Raw genomic sequence first — 26104 nt, 5'->3', positions numbered from 1 at the left:
ATGGTATACTTCAGGCTTTTGGTACCAACAAGTACTTAAGGATATGGAGGAGCGTGACCTTCTGACACAGGTGTTTCACACTTACTAGGAGGTCACAACTGCAAATATTATTATGCACCATCTCTGTTAAAGAAATAAATATTTTTTTTATTTTTTTTTTAATGGCTCAATGAAAAAAAAAATTATAAAATTGAAGAATTTATGAGATAAAACTGTTTAAGATTACTCGTCGCACTATCGATATTGCACGCCTATTTTTATAAGCAAAACATGATGTACTTATTTATACTTTTTACCATGTTAAAATACCATGTTTTAACCAAATAAATGATTATGATTATGACCGCACATCGCTGGTTGTATTCAAGCGAAATGTCAAAATAACTCGCGCGAATCAAACGTAAGTTATAACCTCACAACTTAAACTATTACATTTTTTATTATATTTTTTTTATGTATATTATATAAAAAAAAATAAAAATCTCGAGCGTATGTAGATTGCGGGTCCTTTAGTCGTTGTTTTTTTTTCGCATAAAGAGTTACAATCGAAAAAAATTACAAAACATATTATTTTTTAAGACTTTTTATTTTTTTTTCTGAAATACCTAGTACCTATGATGATACTTTTAATAATTTTAATAAACCTTAAGTGTTTTATAACCTGTAACAATATGCTCGCTTTGTGCATTTCGGTTACGCTCCCGCGGCTTCTCTCTATAATAAGAACTCTGTGCCCATATACCTTATGTATATCGTCTAATTTCCGTTACAAAGAACCCGATATAAATACTGAATTATCCGTTTAACGGTACTTATATAATAAAAAAATGATCCCCATTTTTTGATATCCGACTTTTCACGTTAAAAATATTTTCATTCGTTTTTTTTGACGAAAAATCGTCTTCGATACTTTCCAAAATGCCTGTATGTTTTTTTTTCGTTATCTAAAATGTAACTTACACATTCTTAATTAATATTACCTATTTATTATAATATCATAATAGTCACATCCATTGATTAATATTATTAATACTTTAATTTAAATTCGATAACTATTATTAAACTAAATCAAACATAATTATGCTAAGTTCCTTAGAGTGCGTTCATACGGAAGCGGAGAGAATACATACGCGGCTTTACCACAAGAAAAATGACAGGTAAGCACACAGCTTTACACAATTGACTCACAGCTTTACACAACTGACTCACAGCTCTGCACATCTGACAAACACCTTTGCACATCTGACAAGCAGCTTTGCACAGTTGACACACAGCTTTGCACAACTGGCATACAACTCTGCACAACTTTTTAAACTTTGGTTAGTACCTCCTTATGTGAAGATATCTTTTGTTTCTTATTCTTTTTTTCTAATTACTTATATGGATCTAATTATAATAAACTTTTAACTATCTCTATCACAGCAAAGGAGAGAGTGAGAGAGAAAACGCTCGCCCGTCCCGTGGAACCCACCCTGTAAAGGAACCTCGCGACCACCAATCCAATATATAATTTCAACCATAATTTAAACATTGTAAACATATATAAAAGTGTAAACATCAATTTTAAGTTATAAATTATAATCTGATTAGAAATGTTTTTTTTAAGCTCCGCCATTTTATTTTCTTTTTTGACGAGAGGTGTTTTTATAGCAATTAATAAAGCCTTGACTATCTAAACATCAAAGATATAAGACAATTAACGCTAACAACATCGAACATTTTAACTTTAATTACATTATAAAAAGAATAAAATGTGGATCCGCCTCAACAATTTCTAATCAGGGGCGTTAGCCAAGTTGCAAACGAATATGACAGCTTTTGACGTGACTTATTGCAGATTTGCCGCAGATGGCATTAACTACTTGGCCGGAAAATATGACAGTGACAGTGATAAAAATGTATGGGACTGACATGTCGGCTTATGTCAATCCCATACATTTTTATTACCGATACTAATTGGCCGGGTGAGAACCCTCGGCGCTCCCTATTAGTCCGGCCAAGTAGATAATGCCATCTCCTGCAAAAAAAAACTGTCGATCGTCATAAATATCGTGTATGGGATTGACATGTCAATCCCACACATTTCCCATACAGTGACAGTAATAAAAATGTATGGGTAAATAAACATTTTTATCAATCACTGTCAATTGTCATAATCGTTTGCAAATGAGGATAAAAACTGCCTATTTAGCCCGTCAGGTGTCGCTACTGTTAAGTGTCCTCAAATTTGACAGCTCCCCATACAATTTGAGTAAAAAAACATTATTGTTTTGGTTATATTTTTGCACTATAACCCTTTGCGCAGCGTTTGACTGCAAAATACTGGAATTTGTTATTGGCTAAGACACACTATGTAATTTAGATACTTTAACTTTACCTGTAAAACTGCTGTTGGATATCTTATGAATAAAATAAAATAAAATCATAGTGTTATGTTTATTCCCTAAAGTCAAAACTGCCTTTTTTCCAACTGATGGCTTTTCTTTTCGCAACTCATCCTTCAGACGGGATACAGTCCACGTTGCTCCACATTTTATAGCAATTTATCACGAATTTCAGCTGGACAGTATGGAGAACTGTCACAATTTAGGAACACTCAACAGTGCTGCCACCTACATTTGAGCTTCTAGTTTTTATCCTCATCAGCTAAGGCCTGGTAAATTTGGACCTAGAGTAAAACTTAACAATAAAAAATTGTCATGTTAAGCCATGTTAATCCTTAAAAGCAACTCCAGCGATGCGCGAAAATCAATAATAATAATTAGCACCGAAAAAGATCGTTAACAATCACAATTTCCAAAAAATCGTCTCTCGTTATCCGATGTTTTGACATTATGAAAATCAAAACTGGAAAAGAAAGTATTTTTGTGCGCTTTTTCTTATCTTAAGATACATTTTCTATATGTAGGCTGTTAGTGACATCGTAACGAACACTCAGGGGGGTGATTCAGACCACGATTCTGAGTTAATATCAAGTGGAATTTCCCGTCGCCAAATTCACGTTTTCTTTCTAATTATTTTCAATTATATACCTTCGCGATGATGAATAATGAGCTGAATCATCCCCCTCAGTATACGTTACGATGTCACTTACACCCCGTAGATACTTACAGGTAGCCATACGACTACATACAGTGACACCGTAATTAATACTGAGGGGGATGATTCAGACCATAATTCTGAGTGGTTAACAAGTGTAATTTCCTCTCGAATAAAATATTTTCAGTTCCATACTTTTGCGACGTAAAATTCCGCTTGATATTAACTCAAAGTCATGCTCTGAATCACCCATAAAAGATTTCGTTACAATGTCACTAACACCCTGTATAAGTACCGTATATGAAGCGAGTCATACAAAAACACGACGAAAATTGACAATAACTTAGCTATACATTCATACGCATCAGTATATATATATATATATATATAGACTATTTTATTGAAACTATATATATAAAATCGTCAAAAATTACGTAGATACGCTTGTCGTCTTAGCATCTATAGTGCGCGGTCATTCGTAACGCGGTCGGGTTATACAAGTCCACATGTTGTCAGTTCGTCACCTAATCGCATACTGCGGAATGTTAGAGCAGGCATAGCTATTTCTGCTCTAACTTCTCGTCCCACTTTTTGAGCGCCCATATTCACTCTACGGTACTTATATACATCAATGGCTTACATAAGATCACGCCTATTTCGCATTGGGGTAGGCAGAGCTTGAGTACTCACAAGGAGAATAGATCGAAAAATTCTGTCTAAGAAAAGATTCCGAAATCCGTCATAGCCCTGTTCAGAGAACAGAGAACGTACACGGGTACAGTGTTACGGGTTCGAAACCCAGCTCCGCTTCTAAACCCAGCTCCGTTTCTAAGTCCAGCTCCGGTTCTAAACCCAGCTCCGTTTCTAAACCCAGCTCCGATTCCAAACCCAGCTCCTGTTCGACTTTAAGCCTTTGAATTCATGTTTGGATCATAGATAATTGTTATCACGTGGTTTCCGGGATTTGTGCCCGGTTAATGGCAATAGGCTCGCACCCTATTACATGGGACTTCAAAATAGCTGGTGAGGAGTGGGTGTGTATATTATACACCTATGCCTACCCCTTCGGGGATAAAGGCGTGATGCTATATTAAGTTGAGACAAGATTCGAACCACCTCTTATAAACAGGTAAGAGAGCGTTTAAATAGATTCATTATGACAGTTGGCTCGGCCATTATAGACGGCGATACGGCTCACCTATCACGTTCGTCTAACAGAAATCTCGGTGAGGCGTGGGTACTTAGTTCACCTTGCGATGGATGTACCTCTGACTACCCCAATCGGATATAGTCGTTAACTTATGTTAATGTTATTATAAACATAAAATCTATGTAACTAAGTATATTGGAAAAACTGTCAAAAAAACTCACTTCAATCACACAATATTAATAACAATTTTGAGATCCATTTTGTTCATAAAACGTATATTAATGTACTAGTGGCATTGTTACCTTCACGCCGCATTCCTTTCGATGTAGGCAGATGGAAATATATAGTGCTTTTTGAGCTGTCACTTTTTACACCTTAGAACAAATGTAAAAATTGACGATTCAAAGTGTAACTATGTTACCCCCACTGCTGGGGCACGGGCCTTCCCTATGGATGGATAGGGAGATCGGGCCCTAAACCACCACGCGAGCCCAGTACGGATTGGTGGTTATTAACGACTGCTAATGCAGCCGGGACCAACGGCTTAACGTGCCTTCCGAAGCACGGAGAAGCTCGAGATGAAAACTTTTTTGTGGTCACCCATCCTATGACCGGCCTTTGCGAAAGTTGCTTAACAATCGCAGACCGAGCGCGTTTACCGCTGCGCCACCGAGCTCCTCACGCGAACCTCCAATCTCGCGAATCTCCAAACGCGAGCCTATTTTATTTAAAAAAGAAGCCGCGAAGGAGGCACGCGAATTGTCTTTCTCGTTCGCACTAACACGTCAGGAACCACACGGTAAGAATAAAATTTCTGTATGGAGTTCCCGGGGTTACTCTCTGCCTACACCGCAAAGAATATAGCATGAAGATACTTACCAATTCGTTTTTAACAGTTTTTCCTTCGTATAAATTTAAAATTAACTAATTAAAATAGAAACTTATAAAAAATGCCATAATATGGACCCATTAAGTAGAGATTAAAAAAAATCAGTTCAGTTCGTCCACTAATACTGGTCGAATAGAGGTGTTTTTTAAATATGGATAGATGCTCTGTATTCATGTATCATAGGTAAATAGGATAAAAACTGCCCATTTCTCCCATCAGATGTCGCTACTGTTGAGCGTTCTTAAATTTTGAAAGCTCCCCATACCCTCTGCCTACCCCTTCGGGGTTATATACGCGATGCTATGTTACACTTATGCATTTTTTTCTATCTACTTTACAAAAAATGGAATTAATTGGTCGTAACATGTTTATACTAATTTCCGTATAATAAATTCGTATACAAGGTAATTTTATTGATATCACGTGGTTAGAAGGATAGTTGGAGGAACGCTCGACTGTTACTGTGAGGTCGCAGGTTCAAATCCAGCAAGGGCCTGAACCATGAATTTCTTATTCAAGTTTGATTAGAATAGAATAGAAATCATCATCATCATCACCAGCCCATTAACGTCCCCACTGCTGGGGCACGGGCCTTCCCTATGGATGGATAGGGAGATCGGGCCTTAAACCACCACGCGGGCCCAGTGCGGATTGATGGTTATCAACGACTGCTAATGCAGCCGGGACCAACGGCTTAACGTGCCTTCCGAAGCACGGAGGAGCTCGAGATGAAAACTTTTTTTTGTGGTCACCCATCCTATGACCGGCCTTTGCGAAAGTTGCTTAACTTCAACAATCGCAGACCGAGCGCGTTTACCGCTGCGCCACCGAGCTCCTCCGAGAATAGAAATAGTTTATTATAAAAGGACGCCACACACAAAAAAAAGACAACAACATCATATCAAATTTCCACTAAAACAATTACAAAAAAGCAAGACGGATGTTTGTCGAAATGATCATAAGGTGGTGGTGGACGTCCTGAGATAAAAGGGCCTCACTCAGCACAAGTCGCGGCGTGAACCACGACGCTGGTATTATGTGGACCCTGTTGGGTGACGCACGAACATCGTGTGCCATAAACTGAAACTGATACATAATTGCCACGTGCTGTGGTGAAGGAAAACATCGTGAGGAAACCCATTAGAGAAATTCGTTTCAGTGTTTTGTGACCTAACCTGTATTGGGCTGGTTTTCCCTTCTGGTTGGGAGGTCAGACAGGCAGTCGCTTCTGTTAAGCGGACCTGTCAAATCTTCAGGTTAGGTAAGAGGACCCTGTGACCACGGGATAACGGGCGATGACGAATATTAATATCTAGATGATTTAAGTAGTTTTAGGCGGATGAGACGTTCGTTATGTAAAAAATGGCCCCGATTCCTGCAGACACCGCCTAATTTTATTTCAAGTTATATCCGTCATTTTCATATCCGTCGAAAAGGAAAGGGACGGATGATTCACAGCTCTTAATTTTAGGAAGAATGAGTAAATGAATGAATAACCCGGGCGAATCACAAAGGTACGTCGCTGGTATGCAATCCGTTTGACGTGCTGTCTATTTAACTGTGTCGGGTTATTGACTGATGTAAAATTTTTAGACGATTGGTTTAGATTTGTGCTTAAAATTGACGTGTGTTCCATAAATTTTATGCTTGTCGATTACCCGTCCCTTTCCTTTTCGGCGGATAAAAAAATGACAGATATAACTTAAAATAAAATTAGATGGTATTTACAGGAATTAGCACCAATGACGATTCAAAATGGAACCATGTTACCTACGGAATAAAGATATTTCTGAATTTTGTTTATTTTTTTCTGAATACAAAAAACCTACGACTTTAGAGCCTTATTGTCGGGTACCCCATCGATATGTCTTCCAGATTATTCGACCGTTAGCAATTGACATTATTCGATCAATTTCATCATAATTAGCCTAGCACATTAAAAGACAAATTAGTATTGATCCCTATGCTATTTTCTTATACTTATTAGGACCTTAACGGAAATATATGAAAGCTGACGAACTGACGTACTTGAAATTTTTTGCTAAAGTGATTTGTGTCTTAAAATAGAAACAAAATCTAACAAGTCTTGTGACAAAATTTCAGATACGGTCACGAGCATTAATATGTATACACTTTGGTACCATGTCACATTAACTTTTTTGACAACTTGAACTGTAAGTCTCACTAAATGTCAAATATGTTAGTGCGACAGAGTCCTAAAGTGGGTACATTATATTGCTCATGACTGTACGTTTTGACACTCGCAATTCATCACCAATGGATGTGCCGTCCCAGGGAATGTTCCCAAAGTGGGAACATTCGGAACACGTCCTATTCGTAACTCGTCTTATTCGTAACTCAAACCATTCGTAACTCGTTCTATTCTTAACTCGTCACATTCGTAACGCGTCCTATTAGTAATTCGTTCTAATTGTAACTCGTCCTATTCGTAACTCGTCCCAATCGTAACGCGCCCTAATCGTAATCATCATCATCATCCTCATCCAAGCCGTGTCCGGCGACGGCGACTCCTAAATGTCTATCCCAGGTCGATGTTATACATTTAATTCTGCTGGCCAGTTATTCTGTGCGCCATGTGGCCGAACCTTCAAATCGAAGTTCGGTTTTGCTAGCCACATTAGAGCCTATCATAATCGTAATACGTCTCATTAGTAACACGTCCCATTCGTAACTCATCCTATTCGTAACGCGTCCTATCCATAGCGCGTCCTATTAGTAATTCGTCTTAATCGTAACTCTTCCCGTAACTTAGCATAGGCAAGACAAGTCTTTATAAAAAAACTTGCTTTCATATATTTCCGTACACACATCTATCTATTAATAAAAAATACTGTTTTAACGCTTATAATAATAAAAAAGGAACTTATAACTAAACTTTTAAAAATTAAGTCAAATATAATAATGATATATAAAAATTCAGCCAATCATTTTATGTACAAAACATTATAATACTGATTTTTCGTAAACAATAAAAATTTTTGGTTAATTTCTTTTTCGCATTCGATTTTTGACGATTTGCATATTATAATTATAATTTTCTTTTCTTATGAAGATATCTCTTCCGGCTTAAAGCTGAAGAATGGTTGGGCCACAGCTAAAAGAATTAAACACACATTTCAAAATGCAGTTGATTTTCCGTATTCTAGAATAAAGTGGTTGACAAATACGGTATAGGTGTACCAGAATCTGATGGCATAAAAAAAGTAAAAAAATAATGATTTTCCTATGGTAATGTTAAACTGTCACCTCAAAGTACAAGACCCGTAAGTAGGACTAACTAGTCTTAGTACTTTGTGAGGTGGAAAGAAAAAAATAACCTGGACAGTTTTGATTTGGAAATTATGTAATTTTATTCTGTGCGAAACAAAATCCAACTGTAATGAAAATATTACAAATTCATAAATATATTGTTTTTCATATTTACCTACCTACACTAGCTAGATTTTTCTCGCTGCTTCGCTAGCGACATCTATCGATTCAAGCAACTGTTGGAATCTATTCAGAAATCCCGCAATTATTTTCCCGGGATAAAAAAATTGCGTATGTTCTATGTTCTATAAGGATAAACAGTTGCACGAAACGATTGTATAAGTACTTTATATAATGTCCATTATTATCCGTCAATATGTAAAAAATAAAAAGTATCAAGACGTTTTCATCCAATTACCCGAGTGTTGCTTACTATAGAAATTTGATTTCCCCATTTGCCATGAGATTCTGGTACACCTATACTTGATTGAGTCAAAGACAAATTACGACCCCGATTCCTGCAGTCGAATTTTTTTTTTTTTAATTTCGGGATTCCTACGGGATCTCGAGTCGGGATTGCACCCCCTAATTATGATATTAGCCTGTACTTTCTCTAGTCAATAATGTTGTGGAGTTCATCACTTAGTCAGAGTTGAGTTTATAAAGACAATTAATAGTAATAGAAGGAAGCACAAATTACTAAATAAGGCACTTAAACTAGATCAGAATATAAAAAAACGAATACAAGGGTGTTAGTGACACCGTAACGAATACTGAGGGGGATGATTCAACCGTGATTCTGATTTGATATCAAATGGAATTTTCCGCCGCAAAATTCATTATTTTTTTGTTTTTCTTTTTAATTATTTTAAATTATTATTTTATTATTATTTTAAATTCTATTTCTCTTACTTACATACATACACATACATAAACTCACGCCTATTTCCCACCGGGGTAAGCAGAGACTATAGAATTCCACTTGCTTCGATCCTGACACACTTCTCTTGCTTCCTCCACATTCATCAATCGCTTCATACACGCACGCCGGTTCAGAGTAGATCGTATTGAACCTTTTCTATGGACATCTCCAATTTGGTCATCGTAAGTCCTTCTCGGTCTATTTCTCTTTTGTATTATGTTTTTTCCTGTTTGTGCAATAAAGTATTTGTTATGTTTGTTATGTTATGTTAAATTCTATACTTTTGCGACGGAAAATTCCACTTGATATCAAAAACTGATAATCATGTTCTGAATCACCCCTCAAAGTTTTCGTTACGATGTCACTAACACCGTGTATGAAAAATAATCAGGATGTGACTATTAAAAAAAAACTTAAAATTAAAAACTAAAAAAAAACTTAAAATTAAAAACTAAAATTAACAAAAAGACTTGCTCGGATCCGAAACACTAGAAATCAATCATGTACCTATAGAAGAAAAAAAAAAACGAAATAAAATATGGAAAATAAATAAAAAGTAAAACGCATTGAGATACTTTCCAGACCACGTTCCTCAAAAATAATATAGATGGCGCTGTACACATTTTCCTTCGTTTAACCTTCTAATTTCATGGATAACAGACATATGCATCTTTTATAATAAATAATAATTATTATTCTATAGTCTCTGCTTACCCCGGTGGGAAATAAGCGTGAGTTACAACTCTCACTAAATGTCAAATGTGTTAGTGCGACAGAGTCCTAAAGTGGATACATTATATTGCTCATGAGTGTACAGTAATAATAATCAAAATCATTACAATAGGCTAGTTTCCAACTAGTCAAATCAGTTACTTTTTACTAAACGTCAAAACACGAAATTACTATGGAATTTGTATGAAAAAGCACTCTGTGACGTCATAGAAAAACGTGACAAAATGTCGGACTTATTATTACGTTTTTCTTGATTAAAATTCATAAATAAGTTTAATAGAAAAAAGAAAATGTTTTTCGTTAGTTTTAGATGTGTCTTTATTTAGTAATCAGAATTTCATAATTTATCTTGAACCTAGTACACGACCCTATTATGTACACTCCCCCCCCCACTCCCCCCTTCCCTCCCTCCCTTTCCCCTTTGAGTTCCCTTTTCCCTTGTGAGTTTTGAGAAAATAGGTAATTATCACGTTGAATCTGAACAGCGCCATCTTTTTTTTCTTTTTTTTTTTGGGTTAAAATAATGTTAATCAGTCATCTGACTATTAGGTACTGTCATGAGCAATATAATGTACCCACTTCAGGACTCTGGCGCACTAACATATTTGACATTTAGTGAGATTTACAGTGCAATTTGTCAAAAAAAAAATAATGCGACATGGTACTAAAATTTTATTTATTTTATTTTATTTTATTTGGGGAGCTTACAGCAAAATTTACAAAGTTACATACTAACTTAATATCTAAAAGCCATTAACAAGCTTCCACAGATTGAAAGAAAACACAATTTACATTACGTTTCTAAGACCATATGGAAAAAACCTTAAAAACATAACATATCTAAACAACAGAGGAAACGAAGTCTCTAACAAGTGCTTTTTTAGCACCTTGAATGCTGCCAGCAAATAGGTCCAAATTCAAGTTATGACCAAGCCTATTAAATAATATGGAACATCTCAGTAAAAAGCTGTTCTTTCTAAAGTTCGTGTGGTAATAATAAAAAAATAATAAAAAAGTTTATTTAGGTAAAATCTACGACACACATATACATTTACAACATTAAAATATACACACATTAACATTAATATTTAAGTAGCTGGAAAACATAAAGGTATATGGGTGCCGCAGATCACCAAAAAAGGCCAGGGTTCAGTGAAAATTTACCCAGAGGGCAACACTGATTTTCAACCCACGCCGATCGGTGATCGGTGGTAGCGAGGGATGTGAAGCAATGAAGGATTCCTTAGCCTACGACAAGGAATTGCAAGCATAATCCTTGTAAATGTATGCATATTGATGCTCGTGACCGTACGATGTGACTAACACCCTGTATGTATTTATTTGAGGAATGTGATCTGGAAAGTTCTTTATGGCGTGACGTAAACTATTTTTTTTATCGATATAAATAAATCATTGTATAAGAAAACCAGGTATGCCCAATCCTATGACAAGCCGCCATTGCTAGTCCATTGATGACGTAAGTGTTACCATTAAATTGGTATCTCCAACATTCCAAGGATGAAAATTTTATTATTGAAAATTAAGTGAATTACTGACTAATGTACTTAATTACTATTATTTGTCACATATATAAAAAAAAACATTAAAACTGTTACGTAAATCTTTTACTAAAAGTACAAAATTTATTTGCAAAGTAAATTAAAGACATTGGTCGAGGGTAATTTATTTTTTACGAAATGGCAACGCAGGGCGGTATGACGTCAGCTGGGCTAACCTTGAAATGTTAGCTGTCACTTTTGAACATACCTGCTTTTCTTATACCAAGATCTTCTTCTATCGTGAGGTGAATTACCAACCTCATCAACCTTGATGTCAGGGTTATTAAGGCCCCTGACACGGCCCATGTAACGACTACTTACGTCAGTAACTAGTAACCGGGACCATCGACTTAACGTGCCTTCCACAGCACGGATCATCTTACTTTCGGACAATCAGGTGATCAGCCTGTAATGTCCTAACCAAACTAGGGATCACAAGCTGATTTTTGCGATATGTCCCCGCCGGGATTCGAACCCGGGACCTCCGGATGGTTAGTCAGACGCTCAACCACTGGGGTCGTTACCATACCATGATATAAATGAATCATCATTAACTGTTTTAAGACAGTAGTCAAACAAAAACTTTACAAAAAAGGTTATTATTAAGTTAGTGATTATTTAGAAGATATGAATGCATGGGATTAACTGTCTGAGAACTGATATTAGGCAGCTAAATTACTCAATTGTATAAAAATATTTTATGTTTACTTATTTTTTTTTTTAAAGAACGTCTAGGGCCCTTTGCCGAGGTTTTTCTTGCAGCTTCTTTTCCCCGGCTATACAGGTTGTGAGAAGCTGCAGTAGTTTTAGGCGGATGAGACGTTCGTTATGTAAAAATTGACGATTCAAAGTGTAACTGTGTTACCTACTGAATAAACCGTGCTCGGAAGGCACGTTAAGCCGTTGGTCCCGGTTAGTACTTACTGATGTAAGTAAGTAGTCGTTACATGAGCCATGTCAGGGGCCTTTGGCGGATCAATAATAACCCTGACACCAGGGTTGATGGGGTTGGTAATTAACCGCACAACCCACACGATAGAAGACTGAATAAAGATATTGAATGAACCGACCTGCTCTGTACAGAGGGCGTGTTGCGGTGGGAGTCCGGCGAGTGCGCGCTGTAGGCTGGCGAGGGCGAGATGTAGGACGGCAGCGTGGTCACCAGCCCGGGCCGCACGTAGCCGTTCTTCAGCACCTCGTTCTCTGGGGGGTGGACAGGGTACATAAATAAATAATAAAACTAACTTTATTCACACATTAATTTAACAATGTTATAATGAGATCTGCCACTCAAACACACACTCACACGCTCTCTCATACGCACACACTCTCTTAGACGCACACACTCTCACACGCACACACTCACGCACACACACACTCACACACTCTCTCATACGCACACACTCTCTTACACGCACACACTCTTACACGCACACACGCACGCACACACACACTCACACACTCACAAGCTCTCTCATACGCACACACTCTCTAACACGCACACACTCACGCACACACACACTCACGCACACACACACTCACACACTCACAAGCTCTCTCATACGCACACACTCTCTTACACGCACACACTCTCACACGCACACACTCACGCACACACACACTCACGCACACACACACTCACACACTCACACGCTCTCTCATACGCACACACTCTCACACGCTCACACTCACGCACACACTCAAACACACACACACACACTCATACGCACACACTCACACACGCACACACTCGCACTCTCACACGCACACACTCTCTTACACGCACACACTCTTACACGCTCACACTCACGCACAACTCAAACACACTCATACGCACACACTCTCACACGCACACACTCACACACTCACATACTCGCACTCTCACACGCACACACTCGCACTCTCACACGCACACACTCTCTTACACGCACACACTCTCACACGCTCACACTCACGCACACACTCAAACACACTCATACGCACACACTCTCACACGCACACACTCACACACGCACATACTCGCACTCTCACACGCACATACTCGCACTCTCACACGCACACACTCGCACTCTCACACGCACTCACATAAGAAAACATTTGTTTTTATAATTTTTTAATGTGGTACTGACCTGGCTTGGTGTAGTACTTGCCGAAGACATCGTCCTTACTAGTGTTGGGGTAGAGGAACTGCAGCTGCTGCAGGTCCAGCACGCGGTCAGCCAGCGAGCGCAGCGTCAGGTCGCGGGAGGTGAATGGCTGCAGGCTGAACACCTCGTTGCCCTCTGTTGGGGTAATAGCGGGGGATTGTCAATCAATTAATCAATCAATAATACCCCCTCCGGTTCATTGAGGGGAGGCCTGTGCCCAACAGTGGGACGTATATAGGCTGTTTATGTATGTTATGTAAGGTGATTCAAGCACAACGACACATACAAAGGACATAAACATACGAATAAAAACATAAGCACAATAGGCGGCCTTATTGCTAAATAGCAATTACTATTTTTTTTTTTTTTTTTTTTTTTTCAATTATTGATTTTCTTTTTAAAGAATTTTTCTTCTATCGTGTGGTTTGTGAGGTGGATTACCAACCCCATCAACCTAAGTGTCAGGGTTACTATTGAGCCGTCAAAGGCCCCTGACATGGCTCATGTAACGACTACTTTAGAATTGCGGAAATTACACTAAAATACTCTCCATGCTACTTTTTAGGGGGAAATATGACAGTGGCTTCTCTCTTGGTTTGCCTTGCACCAAAAAAATCTCTCTCCCCAACCCCCCTCTTCCGCCCCCCGACTCCCCTTTTTACCCCCGACCCCTTCTTTCTCCCTCAACCCCCCTCTTTCTCCCCCGATCCCCATCTTTCACCCCTTGATCCCCCTCTTTCTCCGTCAACCCCCCTCTTTCCTTCCCGACCCCCATCTTTCTCCCCCGATCCCCATCTTTCACCTTAATCCCCCTCTTTCACCCTCGATCCCCCTCTTTCTCCCTCAACCCCCTCTTTCCCTCCCGACCCCCATCTTTCTCCTCTCGATTCCCCACTTTCCCCTCTCCATCTATTACTTATACAACTCACCGCCAGTCCAAGCGATGGTGATGCCACCAAGTTCAGAGTCGGAGAACCGCAGCAGGAAGGTGCCTGGCGGACACTTGGACAACATCTCCTCGGCTTGCTTCTTCTGGATGAAGCCCATTATCAACCTGTGAAAGAAAGATGAGTTATATTATTCGGGTTCGGGTTTGGAGCAGCGTGTAGAGCCTGCGTGCTCCCGTTGATTGAGGAGAGGCCTGTGCCCATAGTCACCATTTCATTTTATTTAATTTCAATTTATTTTATTTCATTTCATTTAATTCACAGCCACCGTGGTCTAGTGGTTAGAGCGTTAGGCTCACGATCTGGAGGTCCGGGTTCGACTCCCGACGGGGACATTGTCGAAATCACTTTGTGAGACTGTCCTTTGTTTGGTAAGGACTTTTTAGGCTTGAAACACCTGATTGTCCGAAAAAGTAAGATAATACCGTGCTTCGGAGGGCACGTTAAGCCGTTGGTGCCGGCTATTAGCCGTAAAAACACCTCCACCAACCCGCAGTGGAGCAGCGTGGTGGAGTATGCTCCATACCCCCTCCGGTTCATTGAGGGGAGGCCTGTGCCCATCAGTGGGACGTATATAGGCTGTTTATGTATGTTATGTAAGGTGATTCAAGCCTGTAAAGTCCTTACCAAACAAAGGACAGTCTCACATAGTGATTTCGACAATGTCCCCATCGGGGATCGAACCCGGACCAGATCGTGAGCCTAACGCTCTAACCACTAGACCACGGAGGCTGTTAATTGAGCAATAAATAAATGAGTGAATGAATGAAAGAGTGGATGAATGAATGAATTAATTAATTAATTAATGAGAGAATGAATGAAAAGTAGATTCTGATATAGTTACCTGTCGCACCAGAGCTGCCGCAGGTAGTCACGGGTCACCTTCACCACCATGTAGAACCACTCCCAGAAGGTGAAGGTGCGTTCGGGCAGGGCGTCCTTGCAGAACTGCGTCCAGCTGACCGTCATCGCGTTCAGTTCCATCGCGTTGATCGGCAGACTGGTCCTGTGGACAGATATACTACGTCCCTTATGACAGGTGCCTCTCCAAAGTGTTGAAAGACTTATAAATAAAATAAACATAACATAACATAAACAGCCTATATATGTCCCACTGCTGGGCACAGGCCTCCCCTCAATCAACCGGAGGGGATATGGAGCATACCCCCTCCATAAATAAAATAAAATAAATCTTTATTTCTGAGGAGCTCGGTGGCGCAGCGGTAAACGCGCTCGGTCTGCGATTGTTGAAGTTAAGCATCTTTCGCAAAGGCCGGTCGTAGGATGGGTGACCACAAAAAAAAACATCTCGAGCTCCTCCGTGCTTCGTAAGACACGTTAAGCCGTTGGTCTCGGCTGCATTAGCAATCGTTAATAACCACCAACCCGCATTGGAGCAGCGTGGTGGAGTATGCTCCATACCTCCTCCGGTTGATTGAGGGGAGGCCTGTGCCCAGCAGTGGGACGTATATAGGCTATTTATGTTAGGCTATTTATGTTAATAACCACCAATCCGCACTGGGCCCGCGTGATGGTTTAAGGCCCGATCTCCCTATCCATCCACAGGGAAGGCCCGTGCCCCAGCAGTGGGGCCGATATAATTTTAAATAAAATTAGATGGTGTTTACCGGAATTAGCACCAATATTTAAATTATTTATATTTACCTAAATATCTTCTCGGCCAGGAAGCGCAGGTTGTCCTCGGTGAGGTCACCGCCGGTCTGCGAGCAGAACTTGATGCGGAGAGTTTCCGCCAGCTGCAGCCACGTCACCTGCGGGAGGGAATCGTGAATAATCTTCTTCTCTTCTTAACGTGTGGATTGTGAGGTGGAATACCAACCTTATCAACCCTGGTGTCAGGGTTACTATCGAGCCACCAAAGGCCCCTGACATGACTCATGTACCGACTACATACTTACAACAGTAAGTAGTAACCGGGACCAACGGCAATAAATAATAATAATAATCAAAGCATTTATTTCAGTCTAAGGACCATATGTTACTTACAAATAACTTAAAAACTAATATTAGTAATTGGCAAAAAAAAAATACTCATTCAGAATTTGCCTTTCAACTGTTTTAAGACAGTAGTTAAACAGAAACTTTGCAAAAAAAGTTATTATAAGGTTAGTGATTATTTAGAAGATATGAGTGCATGGGATTAACTGTCTGAGAACTGATATTAGGCAGCAAAATTACTCAATTGTATACCAATATTTTATGTTCATTTTTATTTGTTTAAAGAACGTCTAGGGCCCTGTGCCGAGGTTTTTCTTGCAGCTTCTTTCCCCGGCTATACAGGTTGTGAGAAGCTGCAGTAGTTTTAGGCGGATGAGACGTTCGTTATGTAAAAATTGACGATTCAAAGTGTAACTATGTTACCTACTGAATGAACATATTTTTGAATTTGAATTTGAATTTACAGCAAGATCGACCTTAACAACTGTGATAGCAAAAAGAAAAAGACAACATACATACATACATACATAAACTCACGCCCGTAATCCCTAACGGGGTGGGCAGAGCCACAAGTAATCAAAGACAACTTGCAGCCACTGTTGATACGATGTCGTAAGCTGGATATGATGAACCTTATGGTGATAAGGGATCAGCCTATCGCCCATAACATTAGTCCATCATGTTAGAGGACACAATCCCTCTGTCGGATTTCACGACATGCCCGGGAAGACAAGCAGCTGAACGTGTTCTATGTTTTTTATTTGCTCCCAGAACAGCATAGAAGCAAAAAATTAGAGGAAATTTGTTAACGATGTGAAGCACAGATAAATATTGATTAGGTAAAATAATATCTTAGCAATGAACAATGACAATGGTGATTATGTAAGTAATAATTTACTTAATTACATTTACAATGGATCGTTTGAAAGCCCAGTGATTGGCGTTAAAAATGTCAATGTTTGTGTGATACTTAATGAGATCATTATCGGGGCGGTGTGAGAATCTGAAAAATATGAAACAGTAGGACTAGGGCCCTGTGCTGGGAGGTTTTCTGGCCACGTCTTTCCCTCAGCGTTACAGATTCCGATGTGGTAGTAGTTTTACAGCTAGTTACATAATATGTAATTTAGTTTTTGACGTTCAAAAAGCGCTAACTTTGTAAGCCAATTTTGAAAAATAAATAATTTTTGAATTTTGAATCGCCTTAGGCAGCTCATACCGGGTGGCCGTAAACATAACATACATAACATAAACAGCCTATATACGTCCCACTGCTGGGCACAGGCCTCCCCTCAATCAACCGGAAGGGGTGGAGCATACTCCACCACGCTGCTCCACTGCGGGTTGGTGGAGGTGTTTTTACGGCTAATAGCCGGGACCAACGGCTGAACGTGCCCTCCGAAGCACGGAATCATCTTACTTTTTCGGACAATCAGGTGATTCAAGCCCGAAAAGTCCTTACCAAACAAAGGACAGTCTCAAAAAGTGATTTCGACAATGTCCCCATCGGGAATCGAACCCGGACCTCCAGATCGTGAGACTAACGCTCTAACCATTAGACCACGGAGGCTGTTGGCCGTAAACAACATATTTTATTTTAAGCGACTGAGGGGTGCCACTTTAAGGTCTCGCGCATATATTTTGCTAGACCCACTGCTAACACATACATAACTGGGAAATAACCCAGAAATCAGAATCATTTATTCAACGTAATCATCATGGATAAACTTGTTGAAAGTCAATGTAACATTTTTGAATTTACGTCATTTCGCAAGGTGTTATGGCTGAGAAGAAATGACAAGAAACTGCAACAGCAACACATCTTTTAAATCAATGAGGGTACATTACAAGTTATTTAATAATTAGAGGAACACATTAAATACCAGACATTTTTATCATTTAGGTAATCGTTAATCTTATAATAAGCTTTTTTAACCCCCGACGCAAAAACGACGGTGTGTTATAAGTTTGACGTGTGTGTGTGTGTGTGTGTGTAAATGTGTATGTGTCTGTCTGTGGCATCGTAGCTCCCAAACGGATGATCCGATTTTAATGTGGCTTTTTTTGTTTGAAAGGTATATCAGTCGAGAGTGTTCTTAGCTATGTTTGGTAAAAATCAGTTCAGGTCTTCAAGGTCATCAGGTCGTTTGATAGGTGTGATAGGAATGTTACACGCTCAGTTTGCTTGCAAGCATGTGGGATCTGACATTTGAAACACTAATGTCTTCTGGAACCACTGAGCTGGTCTGCTGTCTGCGTACTTTTTTCTGGTCGAGGGTTTTTTTTTATTTTACATAAAGTAAGCTTCACATGAGCTTTATACAGGCTGTTAGTGACATCGTAACGAATACTCAGGGGGATGATTCAGACCATGATTCTGAGTTAATATCAAGTGGATTTTCCTGTGTAAAAAATCATGTAAATTTTAGTTTTTTTTTTATTATTTTCCGATCCCTACTTTTGCGACGGAAAATTCCACTTGACATCAAGTCAGAATCGTGGCCTGAATCATCCCTCAAAGTTTTCGTTACGATGACACTAACACCCTGAATAAATTCAAATTCAAAAATATCTTTATTCAGTAGGTAACATAGTTACACTTTGAATCGTCAATTTTACATAACGAACGTCTCATCCGCCTAAAACTACTGCAGCTTCTCACAACCTGTATAGCCGGGGAAAAGAAGCTGCAAGAAAAACCTCGGCACAGGGCCCTAGACGTTCTTTAAAAAAATAAAAATAAACATAAACATAAATAATATAGTCGACACACTAGAACTAGTGAGAGGATTGTGTGTTTCTATGGTCTCACCTTGTCGGGCACCTGGAAGGGCACACGCCCCTGCGGGCTGAAGGCGTTGTCCCAGGTGACGGTGGCCCAGCCGTGGGGCTCCTGGTTGCCGTGCACGATCACCACCACCGGCAGCGAGAGGGTCCACACCTGCGTCGAGCCAATGTTCACAACGTAAAGGACAAGCTCAAACGTAAAGCTCAGAATAACACACGCACACATCCACTCCCACACAGACATACACATGCACACACGCACGTACTGTTATATGGATTTTGAGATTTCGGTTTTAAAAAAAAACTATTTTGAATTAAACTAAAAATTATATTTTACTTTGAATTTGGAATTGAAATACAGATTTGGAAAAAACATAAATTAGAATAGAGTTGTGTACCGCGTGGTGGATGGGATCAGACTAACTAGATTGCGTGGGAAGAGGAGGCTAGGAGAATAAGGTGCTGACTATTACAATTTAAATGAAATACAGAATTAGTGGTTTTTGGGTAAAGGTAAGCATTTCTACTAGCAATTGCATTCTATAACAGTACGCACGCATACGTGCGTGAATAAGAGTGTATGGGTGTGTGAGTGTATGTGGAAGTGGAAGTGGAAGTGTGTGTGGGAGTGGAAGTGCGTGTGGGAGTGGAATCTATGTACGAATTAATAACGCATATTTATGAAACACGACGTTCGTGTGTCACCCAACAGGGTCCACATAATATCAGCGTCGTGGCTCGCGCCGCCATTTGTGCTGAGTGAGGCCCTTTTATCTCAGGACGTCCACCACCACATTATGATCATTCTAATGAATATCTTCCTATGCTTTTTGTAAATGTTTTGTGAAAAATTTTAAGTGATGTTATTGCCTTTGGCGTCCTTTTATAATATACAATTTCTATTCTATTCTTATTTCTAGAAATGTGTGGGAGTGGGAGAAGATGTGCATGTGGGAGTGGATCTGTGTGTGGGAGTGGATGTACGTGTGGGAGTGAATGTACGTGTGGGAGTGGGAGTACATGTGTGTGTGGGAGTGGAAGTGCCTGTGGGAGTGGGATTGTATGTGCGTGTGGGAGTGAGAGAGCAAGTGCCTGTGGGAGTGGATGTACGTGTAAGAGTGGAAGTGCCTGTGGGAGTGGATGTGCGTGTGGGAGTGGATTGCGTGTGGGAGTAGATGTGCGTGTGGGAGTGGGATTGTATGTGCGTGTGGGAGTGAGAGAGCAAGTGCCCGTGGGAGTGGATGTGCGTGTGAGAGTGGAAGTGCCTATGGGAGTGGATGTGCGTGTGGGAGTGGATGTGCGTGTGGGAGTAGATGTGCGTGTGGGAGTGGGATTGCATGTGCGTATGGGAGTGAGAGAGCAAGTACCTGTGGGAGTGGATGTGCGTGTGAGAGTGGAAGTGCCTGTGGGAGTGGATGTGCGTGTGGGAGTGGATGTGCGTGTGGAATTGGAGGTGCATGTGGGAGTGGGAGTGATTTTGAATGTGGGAGTAAATGTGCGTATGGGAGTGGGAGTGGAAGTGCCTGTGGGAGTGGATATACGTGTAGGAGTGGAAGTACCTGTGGGAGTGGATGTGCGTGTGGGAGTACATGTGCGTGTGGAATTGTAGGTGCATGTGGGAGTGGGAGTGGAAGTGCCTGTGGGAGTGGATATACGTGTAGGAGTGGAAGTACCTGTGGGAGTGGATGTGCGTGTGGGAGTACATGTGCGTGTGAGAGTGGATGTGCGTGTGGAATTGGAGGTGCATGTGGGAGTGGGAGTGATTTTGAATGTGGGAGTAAATGTGCGTATGGGAGTGGGAGTGGAAGTGCCTGTGGGAGTGGATATGCGTGTGGGAGTAAATGTGCGTGTGGGAGTGGAAGTACCTGTGGGAGTGGATATGCCCGTGGGAGTGCATGTGCCTGTGGGAGTGGAATTGTGTGTGGACGGTGCATGTAAATGACGGAGTATGCGTGGGTATGTACCTGGAAGACGAGCTCCCCGCCGCCGACGTTGAACTCTGACTGGAACAACAAGGTCAGCTTCTCATCCATCACGCTCTCCGTGCCTTTCTTCTCCGCTCGCTTGATCTTGCGCAGTTGCATGTTTCTAAAGAGAAACCATAATTTTGTTATTAGTCTTAGTGACATCGTAACGAAAACCTTAAGGGCTGATTCAGCTCATGATTCTGAGATAACAAAAAAAAACAAGAAAAAAGAACAAAAAAAAAGCAAGTGGAATTTTTCGTCGCAATTTTAGTGGGGTTCTTTTTTATTAATGCTACTTTTTTAGGGAAATATAGGGCAGTGGTTTCCCTTTTGCCTTCCGCCCCGCAGTACTCTGACTGACGCGAGTGGAATGGCGCCCAGAGTCGTCAGAGTAGTAGTAAGTAACATTATTGCTACACCGACAAGAGCGTGGCTCTTAAATTGATGATGATGATGAAATGTTGAATAAATAAATACCTGAAGCTGACGCTGAGCTGGCGGCTGGTGGGCTGGTACTCCATGGTGCCTGTGTTGTTCAGGATGTCCCCACACTCCACCGGCTGCTTACCACGCCCGGCAGCCGTCTCGCTCTTCAGCAGCAGTTGAGCTTGTTGCTCCGATATTATTACCACCTGGACATGAACACAAACAACACCAGCTTATTATAAATATAATACGTCCGGAATCAGAATAAAGATGTGTCAAAACCTTCGTATGGATAATAGCCCTCAACATAATCAGCACATTAACGTTCCCACTGCTGGGGCACGGGCTTTCCCTATGGATGGATAGGGAGATCGGGCCTTAAACCACCACGCGGGCCCAGTGCGGATTGATGGTTATTAACGACTGCTAATGCAGCCGGGACCAACGGCTTAACGTGCCTTCCGAAGCACGGAGGAGCTCGAGATGAAAACTTTTTTTTGTGGTCACCCATCCTATGACCGGCCTTTGCGGAAGTTGCTTAACTTCAACAATCGCAGACCGAGCGCGTTGACCGCTGCGCCACGTATAAGATTAATGACTACCTAAATGATAAAAATGTCTGGTATTGAATGTATTCACGCTGCTCCACTGTGGTGCTGTCGGGTTCTGAGTTCATATAAAGGAAAACGGGATAATGCTAGGAAGATGATGATGATGAATTTGGTGAAGGATGTATACTTACGCTAACTCGTGGTGGAGTCATGTACACATTGAGTTGACCACCAACCAACAAGCGGACAGTTGCAGTAAACCTGAAACACAGAACAACTGTAATTCCTATTGAGGTACTCAGGATCTTCTTCTGTCGTGTGGGTTGTGAGGTGGATTACCAAAGAAAGAAAGAAAGAAAAATATTTATTTCCCCACACAAAAACATTGTACATGACAATTTACTAATTTAAACTGACAGATTTTGTGAAAGGGCTGATGCCTAAACTAAGTTAAAAACTTGTAATAAAGGTCATCAGGCCTTCCCCCGGAATATAACAGCAACATTGAACCTTATTCTATGTGCAGGCATTCAAACAAAAAGGTACTTATATAATTTATATAATAATAATATTAAAAAAAAGTAATAGTATTGTGTTCCTTGATAAACAAAAGATGTACATGTATAGATGTGTTTGTGAGTAGTGTGAATTGTGGTGAGTGGGTGTTACGTGTGTGTGAGTGCGTGCGTACAGTGTGCGTACAGAGTGCAAAGGAAGGCATTATGTGAGAGTTCTATTGATTCGCAAGAAATATGGGTGCAATTTGCATGATGGGTGCAATTTGCACCCAACCAACCTCATCAACCCTGGTGTCAGGGTTACTATTGACCCGCCAAAGGCTCCTGACATGACTCTAACGACTGCGTACTTACATCAGTAAATAGTAACCGGGACCAACGGCTTAACGTGCCTCCTGAACGGATCATCTTACTTCCGGACAATCAGGTGATCAGCCTGTAATGTCTTAACCAAACTAGGGATCACAAAGTGATTTTTGTGATATGTCCCCACCGGGATTCGCACCCGGTCACCTCCGGATTGTGAGATCTTTATTATTACCGACTAACATACTTAGTAATTACTGTAACTTGTCACATTGTAAAAGTCATTAAAACAATAAGTAATTTGTAATGTTTGTTTTTTTTTTAGTTTTTTGTAGTTATTTGTTTGTTTGTAGTAATTTGTAATTTGTTTATTTTTTTTGTATGTTTTTTGTATTTTTTTTGCTAATAGCTCAAAATGTCCTTGCAAAGTAAATATAAAAACATTGGTCGTGGGTAATTTATTTTTTACAAAATGGCAACGCAGGGCGGGGTGACGTCAGCTGGGCTAACCTTGAAATGTTAGCTGTCACTTTTGAGGATACCAGCGGGCTTAGTACCGTAAGCGCGCGACTCTTTCTCGCCTCGACATACGTCACCCGTCACTCTCTCACAGTACTGCACAGAAGGAGACAGGCGATCTCTGTCGCGGCGAGAAAGAGTCGCGTGCTTACGGTGCTAAGCCCGCCGGTTTTGTTATACGATATATTTAAGTATGTTTTTTTTTTTTTAATATAGACCCCTCACCGTGTGTTGGTCTTCATAACTTGCGGCGGTTGCTTCTCGATCACGAACGTCGACGTTACCAGGGTAGACAGCAGGCTTGTAACCTACGGGGAAACGAAAACATAAGTTCAATCTTCTTCTTCTTCTATATGTGTGGGTTGTGATGTGGATTACCAACCTCATCAACCCTGGTGTCAGGGTTACTATTGAGCCGCCAAAAGCCCCTGACATGACTCATGTAACGACTACGTACTTACATCAGTAAGTAGTAAGTAGACATCAGGGTTGATGAGGTTGGTAATCCACCTCACAACCCACACGATATAATTGTTTGCTGCTTCAGACACACGCTCAAATTTACGTCCTTGGAATGTTGGAGATACCAATTTAATGGTAACACTTACGTCATCATTTTTTTTTCAAACTCAAATCATTTATTGTGACACACAGGTACAGTGGGTAGATGTTACAAAGATAATAATAAGACCGCTGTGATCTGCCGGTAGGCGTACAATTAAATTAAATTTGGTGAGACGAGAATTTACTTGTAAGTGTTTAATAATATTTATTTTTACTAATTTGGTAATTTGTTTCACATGCTAGAAACAGCAAAGTGTAGTATACGAACAGACTTACAATGGGCTCAATGGGCTAGCAATGGCGGCTTGTCATAGGATTGAGCAGACCTGGTCTTCTTATACCATGACATAAACTACAGCCTACCTGTTTGCTCATCTCATCCAGCATCTCGGCCAGATGTGGCTGCCGCAGCTCCACTATGGTCTTGCTGTTGATACGAGCCACGTTGTTCACCTGAAGGAAAAAACAATGAAGTAACACATGATGAAGGAATACGGAAACTGCAGTGGAAAAATCTGTGTGAGCGGGTGTGTGTTTTAGAGGGAGAGAAAGAGGGTCTGTGTGTGAGTGTAGTAGAGAGAGGGTGGATGGGAGGATGAGTGGGAAAGGGTGGGTGGGGAGGTGTGTGTGTGTGTGTGTGTGTGTGTGTGTGTGTGTGTGTGTGTGTGTGTGTGTGTGCATTGGAGACGGTGGATGGGAGGGTGAGTGGGAGAGGGTGGGTGGGGAGGGGTGTGTGTGTGTGCGTTAGAGGGTGGATGGGGGGGATGAGTGGGAGAGGGTGGGTGGGGAGGTGTGTGTGTGCATTAGAGACGGTGGATGGTGAGTGAGAGGGTGGGTGGGGTGTGTGTATGTTTGAGAGAGAGAGAGAGTATGTATGATGGTGTGTGTGACGGTGTCTATGAAGGAGGGTGTGTGATGGAGTGTGTGTCTGTGGGTGGGTGTGGGTGTGTGTTAAGTTATCATCATTTACCTGCTGCCTGGAGGTCCAAATGAGGTCTGCGAGCAACTCGCACCACTCCTGGATAGTGTTGAGGTTCGATTGCATCGGCACGCCGTTGCCGCTCAGCTGCTGTTCGCGCTTCCATCTGTACGGGGTGAGCAGAATTGTTTATAAAGAGATTTATTGTAATGGTCAGGTGCAGAGAGGTTTATAGTATTTAAAAGATGTGTTGCTGTTGCAGTTTCTTGTCATTTCTTCACCTCAGCCTTAAGGTCATAACGCCGACAGTCCTTTTAAAATCCGAACTCCATTTTTTACTACTGTGTTTGGAAACCTCGGCTTTACGAGGATAACACCTTGCGAAATGACGTAAATTCAAAAATGTTACATTGACCTTCAACAAGTTTATCCATGACAATTATGGTGAATAAATGATTCTGAGTCTGATTCAACCACTCACTTGATCAACTCCTCGTCCAACACCTGCGACTGCAGCTGTCCCAGGTTGGCTATGTTCTCTTTCATGTGGTCAACCAGCTGCATCTGTGACTGGTTGATCTGAGCAACCTGTCAAGAGAGATATGACTTTAATAAATGAAATCATTATACATTTTAGTATAGTACAGCCTCTGTGTACCAGTGGTTTGAGCGTTGGGCTCACGATCTGGAGGTCCCGGGTTCAAATCCCGGTGGGGACACATCACGAAAATTTTTTTGTGATCCCTAGTTTGGTTATAGGACATTACAGGCTGACCACTCGATTGTCCGAAAAAAAGATAATCTGTGCTTTGGAGGACACGTGAATCAGGCGGTTCCGAATACTTTGCGGCTCAATCATAACCCTGACACCAGGGTTGATGGGGTTGGTATTCACAGCCCACACAATAAGAAGATGAACTAAATAAATCTGAA

The 26104-nt window shown here is 40.8% G+C and overlaps 2 protein-coding genes across 8 annotated transcripts in view; both read right to left on the bottom strand.

Moving 5' to 3' along the window:
* Window positions 1-26104, bottom strand: part of LOC126379483 (zinc finger protein ZFP2-like) — a 122914-nt gene that overhangs the window by 56663 nt on the left and 40147 nt on the right. The gene's annotated exons all lie outside the window — the stretch shown is intronic.
* Window positions 1-26104, bottom strand: part of LOC126379405 (signal transducer and activator of transcription 5B) — a 43000-nt gene that overhangs the window by 3313 nt on the left and 13583 nt on the right. For 3 of the 6 annotated variants that reach the window (XM_050028146.1, XM_050028147.1, XM_050028148.1), the window contains exons 9-21: window positions 25653-25759; window positions 25223-25337; window positions 24616-24705; window positions 23914-23996; window positions 22537-22606; window positions 21846-22000; window positions 21366-21489; window positions 19427-19555; window positions 16321-16427; window positions 15500-15676; window positions 14638-14762; window positions 13691-13843; window positions 12632-12764 (exon numbers count right to left, since the gene is read on the bottom strand). In XM_050028146.1, coding sequence (XP_049884103.1) covers window positions 12632-12764; window positions 13691-13843; window positions 14638-14762; window positions 15500-15676; window positions 16321-16427; window positions 19427-19555; window positions 21366-21489; window positions 21846-22000; window positions 22537-22606; window positions 23914-23996; window positions 24616-24705; window positions 25223-25337; window positions 25653-25759 — 1568 coding nt within the window. Of the gene's footprint in view, window positions 1-7194; window positions 9778-12631; window positions 12765-13690; window positions 13844-14637; window positions 14763-15499; window positions 15677-16320; window positions 16428-19426; window positions 19556-21365; window positions 21490-21845; window positions 22001-22536; window positions 22607-23913; window positions 23997-24615; window positions 24706-25222; window positions 25338-25652; window positions 25760-26104 lie in introns of those variants that run through there. The other 3 variants (XM_050028150.1, XM_050028151.1, XM_050028149.1) reach the window with 3 other exon arrangements.

The sequence above is a fragment of the Pectinophora gossypiella genome, chromosome 29 (genome assembly GCF_024362695.1).
Source record: "Pectinophora gossypiella chromosome 29, ilPecGoss1.1, whole genome shotgun sequence".
In the NCBI taxonomy this organism is placed as follows: Eukaryota; Metazoa; Arthropoda; class Insecta; order Lepidoptera; family Gelechiidae; genus Pectinophora; species Pectinophora gossypiella.
The sequence above is the reverse complement of the archived record's forward strand: the minus strand, read 5'-3'. Positions and strand labels throughout refer to the sequence as shown.